The sequence below is a fragment of the Crotalus tigris genome, unplaced genomic scaffold (genome assembly GCF_016545835.1).
Source record: "Crotalus tigris isolate CLP2741 ecotype Arizona unplaced genomic scaffold, ASM1654583v1 scf7180000024292.1016931, whole genome shotgun sequence".
NCBI classification, from domain to species: Eukaryota; Metazoa; Chordata; class Lepidosauria; order Squamata; family Viperidae; genus Crotalus; species Crotalus tigris.
In genome coordinates, this window is record NW_024100465.1 from 853171 (window position 1) to 865673 (window position 12503).

The following is a 12503-nucleotide window of genomic DNA, read 5'->3' on the forward strand; positions in this document are numbered from 1 at the left end:
TTTTCTGGATTGCAGAGTCAATATGACAAAGAAGATTTAAAGCAAAACATCCTGAACATTCAGTGCAGGTGTGAATAGAACTCAGTAATGCTATAAATAAAAGCTATTTAACCTGCTCACTTTAATTTTAAACAGAAAGACTTCTTGATTTTATTACTGTAATATTTGCATTTTAAACAGGAATGACTACTTGATTTCACTACTATAATATTTGCATTTTTTTAAAAAAAGGTTATTTTCTGTTTGCAGATTGGATTACAATTTATCTGTACACATTCTGTTCTGTGCATTTTTGTCCTATATAGGAGTATTTACAAGTAATTTTCTGTACTGCCTTGCTAATGCATGTATTTTTTAAATGAGAGAATTTGTATCAAAAGTTTGGAGAAATCAGAAAAATTCACAAAAGATGACTGCTCCAGCGTATGTACAATAACTAGTTGTGGACATGTAAATGCAAATCAACTGTACTTTTAACATTGATAAAAATTATATTTTCATTTCCATATTCTACTGGTTGGTTGAAAGTAACAAAGGTACTATACCAGTTGGATCAAAGTCTTGAAAATAATCGGGACAATTCTGGTCAGCATATTCTCCAGCTGGTGTATCATCCCAACACAGCCATCCATCCCAGGTCCGGTTACAGTATAATCCTAGAAATTTGAAAGAAATATAGGTTGATAGTTTGGGGAACAATACATTGGCCTTCTTTCCTAAACTCAGAGTAATGTCTATCATAATCACAAAAACTCCTAGCATTGTTGTTTTTGCATTAAAAGGCAAAGACTCCTTTGAGTTGAACTTGACTCTTAGAGACTAATTTTCTTGGCAACAATACAGAATTGATTTCCCAGTGCCTTCGGAGATAATTTTTTCAATGACTTAGTTTTTGAAAACTGCCACATTCACTAAGTTCTGTCACCCGAGGTGGATAATATTGTTATTATTAATTAATTATTAGCTATTACTTCACATTACATCTCATCAATCCAGGATAATAGAGTGAATTAAATGAGATCCATCAGAATTTAAATGGGGAGAGTGACTATAAGGGGATAGGATTACTTAGGCAGGTTGGTACTCCTGAGTGTCAGGGGATAGGATTACTTAGGCAGGTTGGTACTCCTGAGTGTCAGGGCCACCAAAATTTGGATCTGACAGTATAATTATGTTACTTAAACCTGATAATAAATCAATGAAATGGGAAAGTCATCCTGCAGGTTTTGTGGCTAAATTATATTAGAACCCAAGACATGTGATAAAAATTGTTAAATAAATGTAAAGTGCTTGGCCACCCTTGGAGTTGCTGTCTAAAAGAAAAACAACAACACTAATTTGTTGGGCAGCTTGAAAATAGCTCCCAGGTGCATTTTCTTCAAGATGGGAGATCCAAGTGTTTCAGTGTGGGTGGAAGTTCTTTTCTTAGAAATACAAAAGTTAAAATGTTCAGTTTTTTCTTCTGATAAATATTGAATGCAGGACTCCATCAGAACAATCCTATTTTTTTAGATATAGCACATTTTCTTCCAGACTTTGTACTGGATAAAAGAACTCTATCATAGAATTAATGGAAAAGATTAACAAAAAAACAAAAATGCAACCAAAATATATTTCTGAAAGACAGCACAGTCAGTTATGTAGGAGGCTTAGTTTTTAATTTTGAAAAGATTTGTCATTCTATGAAATGAAAAACATTTGTATTTTTCAATACACTACAGAAAGTTTTTCACCCAGGGGAAATAAAACAGTTTCTTTTACCTACACATTGAGGTTATTTTTGAAAAGAGGATAAAAATTATTTTTATTTCTGCACAATATGTACTTTCAATCTGCTAATTTATTATCCCCAATTATTTGTTGCCTCATTACAATAATTTTTCCCTTTTTATCACATGTATCTTTTCAGTTCTGTGTTATGCAACCTTATCAATAATTTTTTCATTTAGCAAAGATATTGTTTATTCTCTGTTCCCTCTACTGAAGAAGGTAGCATTTTTTAAGAGCTAAAAGAGACCCCTTCTATATGTGCCGCTATTTTAAGGCTTTGAAATGGCATGCAGTCAAGTTAAATGGCAGGGGATGAGAACAAAATGGTGCATCATGATGCAGCGGATTTCTTTTGGATATGTTGTACCCAAGGAGAAAAATTGACAAACTCTTTTATAGATATTTGTTAGAGTACCTTGCTTAAAACAGTATTATCAAGAATAATTCTCTAATTATTAGGTATCTAACATTCCTGCCTTAGGAGAATGAAATCCAAATTCCAAAGTTTCTCAAAAATATTATATAAAAGTAAGCTGTTGTTGTGAGGACTTTAGCGGCAATAGCAGTATTTAGTGTTTTAGATCTACTCAACATTAAAGATGATATTGAAATTAATATCTCACCACCAGGTTTCCTAGACTGCTTGCCTCTAGATATTTCATATCACAATATGCACTAATTATATAAAAATGGTAAAAATAAATGTGCATTCCCAAAGATGAGAAATTTTTTTTAAGATATTCAGATATTGGCAGAGTGATGTGGACTTTTATGTGCTTCAGTGTTAAAAATTAATGTTTATCAAAAGAAGAAAATGACTGCATTGCAACATAATTCTACCAACTTTGCTATATGGAAGTCAAATCTAATCTCGTCAGAAGAAATGTAAAATCTAATTGCTATGAAAATAAGCTGCGTAATAAAACTACATGTGGCAAAACAAGAAGAATAGGCTTAATAATTAATGGGGTGTTGAATGATTATTGATTGAATACAAAAGTAAATGAAGACCATAGGAAGCAAGTACATTAAAGACAACATAAATGAGGACTGATATCACAAAACACATATTTAAGAGTTAATATATTTAAAGAAACTATCAGGGCTGGATGGAGTTAATGAGATCCTCAAAAGGTAACGGGAGAAAGTTAAATAATAAAATTTATAAATTTATGTACAGATAGTGGAAGCAAAAATTTTGCTAGGATACAGTATTATAGAGAAGTTGGTGAATTATATTAATCTATAGCATATTTAGCTATTTTCATTAATTACCTTTTTCTTGTTGCAATTTGTTTGGTTTAATATTTCTTACTCCTTTTTTGCGCTTTGTATAATTCCTTACCCAGGAAGGAAATGGTTATGTATATATAAGTATGCATGTAAATAATTTGAAATACAGACAGTGCTTGACTTGCAACAGTTCATTTGACCATTTGAAGTTACAATGGCACTCAAAAAAGTGACTTATGACCATTTTCACACTTGGGGATGGATTTGCTTTTGGATACTTGACAACTGGTTGCAATGTCCTGGGGTCATGTGATCACTTTTTGTGACCGTCTGACAAGCAAAGTCAATGGGAAAGCCAGATTCACTTAACCACTATGTTATTAATTTAACAACTTCCACATTAACAAATGTGGAAGAAACATTGTAAAATGGGGCAAAATTAATTAAACAAATTTCTCACTTAGCAACATAAATTTTGGGCTTAATTGTGGTCATAAGGTGAGGACTACCTGTGATAGGTTCTATTGAATCACAGATTTAGCTATATTCTCTTTAAAAGTGTTGCTACTTGTATTGCTTTGGTCTATATCAAAGTCAAGCAAATTACATTTATGGTTAATCATACTAAATGTCTCCTCCACAGATGTATGGCATTACCTTATGAAGGGAGTGTTTTGCTCAGGAACTGAAAACTGTATACAAGCTGTATGTTGGATGATCTCTCTGCCTCTGTTCTCCTTACCCTGTTTACTAATTTTCAGGAATCATTGAATGTTCAGGACAATATTCAGGACTGGTTGCTTTCACAGCAGAATCCTCCAGCAAAGCTCAAGAATGGTTTTTTTGGAAAATGAAAACCAAAACAAAGAATAGTTCTACATACAGTAGCTCTTGATAAAGTAATATATATTCAAAGAATGACTTTCCTTGGACTCAAATGTTTTCTTACAGTTATTATATCTAGTACTCATTAATCTCTTTGATGGTTCTGCCTCTTTTATTCAGCATGATGTGGCACCAAGCTAGCACTTTAAAACCATTTAGACATTCAGCTAGATGAGCTGCTTCATTCTATTCCAGAGATAAGGGTATAAAGGATTTCCCTGGATTCAGCACAAATGTATTTTTTTTTCTTAATTGGTCTCAATTTCCTACTGAGGGTAAGAATTAATTAATTATCAGAATCTATTCTTTATTTCCTTTTTTCTTTGACAGAACAGAGCAAGAATACATTTATGTCTAAATAATGAAATGAAGTCATCAATTAAATAAAACAGATTTTCTTCATCTGATATATCCATCCATATCTAAGTATAGTATATTCAACAGAGATCATTTTCTATATTCATTAAAATTATAGGGTTGGGTCTGTATATGTTAGACTAAAATATAGTTGGGTACTTGTATGCTTTGTATGTCATAGCCAAAGAGATGAAACAGTGACTAATTAAGAGATAATTAGAGAAGAAATAAAAGAACAAAAATTACTAGGAAGAAACTTTGAATTAAAGACCTAATACTGTTTTGTCCACATTCAAGTGATGGGTATAATAATAGTACAGATAGTCCTTGATTTACAACCACAAATGAGCCCAAATCTGTTGCTAAGCAAGACAGTTGTTAAGTGAGTTTTAAGCCATTTTATGACCTTTCTTGCTACAGTTAAGTGAATCACTGTAGTTGTTAAGTTACTAACATGATTGTTAAGTGACTCTGGTTTCCTCATTGACCTTGCGTGTCAGAAGATTGCAAAAAATGATCACATGACTCTGCGACTTTGCAACTGTCGTATGTATGAGTCAACTGTCAAGCATCTGAATTCTGATCATGTCACCATGGGGATGCGGCAAGGATTATAAATGTGAAAAATGGTCATAAGTTACTTTTTTCAGTGCCACTGTAACTTTGAATAGTCACTAAATGAACTGTTGTAAGTTGAGGGCTACGTATTTGTTTTGTCTATGAAATCTTGCAATAATTCAAATCTAAATATAGGACAATACAAAAAAATACTTTCATCATGTGGAAAAAAAGGCCAGTATGGGATCAAGGTCTAGAAATCTGAACACCAAATTAGTTGTAAAGAAATGTTGCCCTGCAGAAGGTATTCAACACACATTCAAAATGAATAACCTTCTGCTTAAAGAAATGTTATACATAATCTAATATTGTCTTTGATACTTTCATTATTTATAAAATTTTGTGAGATTTTTCAATCTAATTATAAAGAGACATTTTCTATTTATGATTATGTTCATGGTTTTTTTTTGGGGGGGAGGGAATTTCAGCAATCCAAATCCAGCACTGCTTTAAATAATAATTTTAAAATGTTTTTTTTTCTTTCCCTCGTTTGTTCCTTTACCTTTTTTCTTGTAAGGAAGTGCTCTGTTCATCCTTTCATAGCACTTGAACTGTGAATCTATTATTTTCTGGCGTATCACTGAATATTCCATAGACTCTAAAGTAGGATTGGCGTAACTTACAGTAGTGGGGAAACTTGGAGCCATCCTCTGTATTAAAAAAAAATCTGTTAATATTTGTAAGTTATATCAGGACAATACAATAAAAACATTTTTTTTATTTTGTTTGTTTGATCAAAGAGTTTGGAGTTGCCAGGAAATGTACAATGCTCTTAATCTCAGGGACATGTATCTATAGAGTTGACAACAGGCAGGACTGAATGCAACTTTGAGTGATTGTTTGCTTTGATTCCCTGAGAGATCTTCTATCATATTATAAAATCATACATAGAAAAACTGTGTGAAACACTTTGTTCACATACCCCACCCCCACCCCTATTATCGGGTGTAAGAGTTTTCTGTAATTCCTTATCTTTCCTTTTAATGACAATAGCAAGATACAGTCATTAAAAGGTAGTTATCATTATATCCTTGTTAGTAGAGATGTTATTGTATTCTTTGACTATGTTGTTGTATTAATGTTGGAAAGAAAAAAAAGGGAACAGTTCCCTCCCCTCATTTCAATAGTACAACTACATTTCTTTAGAAAAATATCCCATCCATTTTATTATTAATTTCCAGTGTTCTCAAAACCAAGAAATGCTTATCTAATCTAACTCTTTCACATTCCTGTAGTACATGCAATCTCAGGACAATGTTTTACATAGTGACACAAAGAAGTGTAAGTTCACATGTCAGCTAATTGTGAGTATGCATATTTTATCTGTGTTCATATAAAGTAGTGGAATAGTGTGTATTCCTGTACATTAAAATAATATTATTTAAAATATGGTAGGCAGAAGAGCAATTTAGAAGTACTCCCAGGATTCTGGATAATTTGCCTGGTTTCTGACAAAGATAGATAATCAAAGAAAAGTTGGATAATGCTGTTAGTTATGATTCAGGAATACATTAAAACAACAATAACAAAAAACAATATTGGAAATGTTTTTATGTTAGGCTGGAGAAATGAAATAGGCTTTTTTGACATATAAAACCCAAATAATCTAAGTCAGTGACTTTTGATGACTCAATTTTTGTATGCATGAAATTTTCTTGGTATCAGCTAATTGCCTTCTGGGATACTTTTTAAATCTTCCAATCTTGTTTATAGGACAGCTACCAATTGGATTTTTGCAGCTCTGATCAGGTTGCCCCTTGTCTATACACCCGGAATTTCCTGGTAATCTCCCTTTAACTTTTAAGTCCACATAAAGTCAGTCAAGTGCTGTTAAATACCTAAGACACCAATATTGAAGAATGGATTTTTTTCAAACTTGGTTCATTGAACAAACCATAGCAAATTGTTTTTTATATGTCCCCAACAATAAGGGGTGGATTCACTCATCATGCAGGACTAATCCAAAATCAAATCATATTATGATTTTACATTGTGCATAAACCATGTAAATCAGTGATGGCTTATGCATCAGGAATTGCCAATTACTTACTTTCATTCTACTTCAATCAGAACTTATTCAATTAAAAGATATAAATAGTAGGACTGTGCCTAGCATGTGAAAGATATATGAAGCAAGGGGGCACAAATGAAGCCTTTGAATTTTGTACCTTTTGTGCCTTTTGCAGCACTGAGCTTCACTGGCTGGGTTTATTCTACCAACTGCCCTATTCCAATATTTTGCAGCGCTTTAATAAATAGATTCATATGTGAATGTTGTTGTAGCTGATCAATATCTTTCTCCATTGAAATAGAAATAACTTTTTAAAAAGGAAAGTTATTTTGCTGAATGAAAATCAAATTTGATACAATCAAATTCTTAGACACGTATTATTAAAAAGAAATCCCACTGAATTCAGTAAGGATTACTTCCAAGTAAATATGCATAGAGCTGTCCTATTAAAGTACAACATACTTTTGCCTTTTATCCATATCATGATAAATTTCTATATAATTTTTTACACTTCTGAATGCAATTTGTGCAGCAGGTACATTTTTGTACCAGGTTATTTCTTCTTTTTTGGATATAGTATATTTTTATTAAAACCTTTTGTTAAGATTGAAAGTTGTTTTTCCCTGTTTTAAGACTAAAATGACAAACTTTGGAAAGTTTAGGTGATTTTGCATTTATTATATTTCCGGCATCCACTTTTATTATTCCAATTTGCTGTGGCAATATAAGTAAGGAAGTCTATTGATGGCATGAAATATTTCTCTTTTTCTGGGCTATCGCATGAGGCATTTGCAAATATATTTATCTGTTCCTTTCATAAAGTATTCTGCTCTTCTATGAGACACTTAATGATCTAGTATGAAATGCCATTGTACATCTAAAAGAACACATGAAGACTTTTACAGTTCAGTATCAGTTTCCTTTTCAAAGACAGCAGCAGGAACATTTGTCATCATTGCATTATTTAATTTGACAATACTATTACATTAACAGAACAATTTTCTTGGTATTGAAAAAATAAATTGGAACCATGTTAACTGTCATGTTCTCATTTTTACATCTACTCAATCCAACATTTATAATCTTTATACAAAGTCTAACAAAAGCTATATGCAAGTTATGTGTTTCAGCTTCCATCAATCAAGTATGTTGAATAGATATTTTTAACCCAACCATATGTTAATTTAGAAAGTTTATTACAACCTGTCAGATAATAATCTCCCAAAGCAACTAACAGAGATTGAACAAGATAGAAATTACTTTAAAATGCTAAAGTTGACAGAATAGCATGCTGTATAATATAGATCATATTAAAAGATAATTGAAGAACCATAACTGAAGTGCCTCCTCCCACTGATTCCCTCTACTTTAACTGAATGTTGGGAGACCAAAAGAAAGCCCTCTAGGATGGGATGACATTAGGTATTACCAGTATAATTTGAGGAGTATGGCATACAAACTCTACCACAAAGACTGTTTCTGATGAAATTCATTTGTTCATTTATTTATCAGACTGCCCGTCTAAGTTCATGATATTGGACAGCTAACAATCAGTAAACATTTATGTAGAAACAAATAAGCAAAAACACTCATATTAAAACCTTATAAACACAATTAGCAGCCAAGGCACAAAAACCAATAGCAATTAACATAACCACGGACCCCGTAAGTTATTAGGTCTTATAAAAAGACACCAGGATTGGGGCCAATCTAATCTTCAGGGAATGCTGTTCCAAAGGGCAGGTACTGTACATGGCTAAAATGAGTGTCTTCTGGGCCCTTCCAGGTGACATGCTCTACCTGGGGATTAGGTTATAATCTGATGGGAAAATTAGACAAAAATCAGGGAGACTTTCAAATAATTCAAATATTTGACACTTTTGTCCATCTATTGAGTTCCTTCCCAATGACATCTGGGATAGGCAGATGTTGTTTGATGGTGTTAAAGATATCATTGCAGGATGTAAACTGCTCCAAGTAAAGCTGCTTTTTGCAACTGACTGATGGTGATTTTGCCAATGCAAATGGTGTTCCAGTGGTGCTCCAGATGTTCTGAGATCATACTCAAGATATCTAATGCTATTGGTACTACATTTGCTTTATTTTGTCACAGTCATTCTACTTTTATTTATAGGTATTTATATTTTGTGATTTTTTTCCCAATTCTTTCTCTTCTCTTCTATTTCTGCCTTATCCACCATCTAAACTTCATTGCCTTTCATAACAACAATTGTTCAGTTTGGGATGTTATATGACAGGTGCTTGTCTCTATGAATTCTAAGTCCCATAAATTCTTCATTATCTATTATTTTGTCTGTTTTGTGCTCCTACTAGTTCTTGCTTGCAGTCAAATGATATTTCTTTCAGATCTTCCAATGTTCTACTGTTGCTAACCTGTTACACCATTGTTTGTAGTTAGTCTGTGAGATCTTGTAGCAGCTAACTAGGTCCTCCATTGTTTCTTTAGCTTCTTTGAAGAAGCAGTACCTGCTATCTGTTGTTATCTTTTCAATTCTGGCTTTATATGCATTTGTTCTTAATGCTTGGTTTTGTCCAAAGTCTTCAACTTTGCTGCTCTTAGCCATTGCTGGTCTTGTAGTTATGTGCTTTTCCAGATAGTGTGTGTGTGCGCGCGCGCTAGCCAAGCAATACTTTCACTTCCCATATCTCTTTTCTGTTCTTCATTTGGTTTTTCTTGTAGGCCAGTTTGGTCTCTCCAGTAGTCTGTAAATTAGATATACTAACTTCGATGCATGTTCTTCACTTTTCTTTAGATATTTTTCTAATGCCCTTTTGTCTTCTTTAACTGTCTGATGTACTTGCAACATTCCATGCTTAACTATGCTCCACGTTGAGGAGATTCAACTACTTTATTGATCACTCAGCTCCAGTGGATTCTGGTAAGTGTACAAAACTATAAAATAACATTAAAATAGCTGGTTGTTTTATATAGAACGAATGATCAGAAAAAGCAATAGAAGACAAAGACCTCAATTAAACTCATGCTCACTACAGACCCATTTATTCCTGGCCTTGATAAAAGCAAGTGTTCCATCCTAGAGAGAGGATAGAAGTAGATAAACAGTCTTTTTGCAGCTGGATTCCATCTTCCTCTCCAATCAATTACAAACTGCCCTGGGGTAAGAACTACTGTTCACACAAGAATAATTTTATTTATATTTTGGAATATAATGTTAATGCATCAATAAATATTTATTTTAACCTTATTTGTTCTGATCTTGTATTTGTTTTAATCTTATCCACAATGCAGACTTTGATGTTAGGATACATACGGTAATGATTTCCTGGAATTGCTTGGACTTCAGAATGACTTTTTTCCCCATTTTTGGTGGAGGGAGGTAACATATATTTTCTGTAACCATTTCTCCAATCTTTGTCAAAATTGACAAAGTTGACAGGCTCTTGGTAGCACATTATAGTACAACAGAAGAGGATGGCATCTCCTGGCCAATGTTAATAGGACTACACACATCTAGGCTGGGCCTGCTTTTCATTCCAATTATCAACTACTATTCATGTGCCTGATGAAACAGAATTTAGACCAAAGCCTGAATAACTGATAGAGGCACACTGATACATTAAATTTTTTTCCAGGGCATGAAGAAATATCTGGCAAGCTGATCAATTGGCAACTAATGGAATGGCAGGAGTGCTGGAGCTAGTGGAGGTAGGGAAACTTGAGAAGCCCAGAAGTCAGAGGTGGGATTCAGCCGGTTCGCACCACTTCAACAGAACCAGTAGCTAATTTTTTGTTGCCCAGGCCCAGAATGGACTTCCGGAAGTGGCATCCACACAGAGAACCAGTTGTTCACATATCTGAATCCCACCATTGCCAGAAATGCATCATTGGAATGATATACTGTATGAATGAAAGATAATAGTACAATAAAAGTCTTAAGTCCTTTCGACATGATGTGGGACTTAAGAAGCCGAGCTGATTATTTTTGGTTTCAGATCCAGAGAAAGTGGCACAAGAACAGTTTTGTTTCTTGTGCAATTGCAGAGCAGATGGTTTTGAATTAGTGGGCCTAACCAGCTCTTCCAACTCTCCAGTTCTTGGGACTGTTTCCTCCCATACCTGAAATCAAGGAGCTACGGTGCCTTGACTTGTTCATCTATCTCCAGTGATCAGGAAAGTTGCAGAAGCAACTTTATTGCTGTCCAGTCATCTTCCCCCCACTTTGCTGCAAAAGAAAATGAAAGACAAAGGCTGGACATTGACTGGAAAGCTGATCTTTCCACCAGCCAACAAGATGATGTTTCTTTTCTCATCAGCTCCAGATAGCAGCCACAAGGATATTCCACGAGGATGGAAGTGTAGCAGAAGGTAAGAGCAGTAGTTATTTGAACCTTTTTGTCTTTAAGGGGATCGACACACTTGTTGTTTTTGCAGCAACAAGACAGTTTATCACCAGAATAATTATATTGTTTCTTATTCATGTCATCAAGATGCCAAATGCAATCTTAGTTTGGGGCTTAAATATGACATTTTATAAACATTATATTATAGGCAAGATATTTATGTACAAAAGTGTCTAAATGCCACAGCATGGTATCAACTCAAATATTAAAATAGATTTTTAAAAATAAATTCTGACCTTTTCTATTTCATATCTGATGCTCAGACTGATGATGTTGATGCTTATGTGTATTGTGTGTCTGTCTATTATCTCTGTCTGTCTTTCTATCAGTCTGTCTATATCTATATGTCTGTCTGCCTGCCTGCCTACCTATCATCTATCTATCTATTTATCTATCTATCTATCTATCTATCTATCTATCTATCTATCTATCTATCTATCTATCTATCTATCTATCTCTCTATCTATCATTGGAACCTGGTTCGGAGAAGAAGGAGGAGGAGGAGTTGGAACCAGGACTGTCCAACGGGAATGGCATGTCTCCCTTGGAATGTTTGGAGAGGCCAGGGGCTGAGGACAATGCTGCCCAGGCCCCTCAGACATTGGTGGAGGTGATTGACCAGATGGAGAGCTCTCTGCCATTACAGACACAGGGGAGGATTGGCTGCTGACAGCAGAGCGCTAATAGGCAGTAGATCCCCTCTGATGAGGAATAGCTGCCTCCCCCACTCGATCCAAGGGCCCAGAGAATGGAGTGTAGGCAAGCTCAGAGAAGGGCTGAGAGACTACTCGGGAGAAGGCCACCCTCCCCTCCCCACAAGGAGGACCTAGAGTGGTTTGATTTAAGGAGAAGTTGTGGGGAGTTAATTGTTACCAGAAACAATTGTTTATTTTGGTTTACACTCTCCAGATTTTGACTCTAGTCTCTTCCCTTTTGCCTTTTGCCTTGCAGACTGCATTTTGCTTTGTTCCTCATCTTTGCCTTGAGGACTGCCTTTTGTCTTGTGCCTTGCCTTTGCCTTGTGGATCACACTTTGCCAGGGGGACTGGACTTGGGACCCAAGTTGTGAGCGTGCTCCTACTCTGTGGACTTTCTCTGTTATATATGGGCTCTTATTTAAGGGACAGAGGGTAGCTGTCTTCAGGATAGCATGGGGTGGAACCTTACTGGGTGGGTCGTTTATTGGAACATTTACTTAAAGCAATAAAGGACTCTCTGGAGGCCTACTTTGCCTTGACAACCTGGA

The 12503-nt window shown here is 34.7% G+C and overlaps 1 protein-coding gene across 15 annotated transcripts in view; it reads right to left on the reverse strand.

Moving 5' to 3' along the window:
- The window catches only part of LOC120299329 (calcitonin gene-related peptide type 1 receptor-like), a 198694-nt gene that overhangs the window by 99057 nt on the left and 87134 nt on the right, over window positions 1-12503 (reverse strand). For 14 of the 15 annotated variants that reach the window (XR_005554389.1, XM_039324041.1, XM_039324037.1 and 11 more), the window contains 2 exons: window positions 5366-5513; window positions 546-656 (listed from right to left, as the gene is read on the reverse strand). Coding sequence is in view for 14 of the 15 variants with exons in the window: in XM_039324041.1 (XP_039179975.1) it covers window positions 546-656; window positions 5366-5513 (259 nt within the window). In the remaining variant the exon portion in view is untranslated. Of the gene's footprint in view, window positions 1-545; window positions 657-5365; window positions 5514-10973; window positions 11080-12503 lie in introns of all 15 variants that reach the window. The other variant, XM_039324045.1, reaches the window with a different exon arrangement.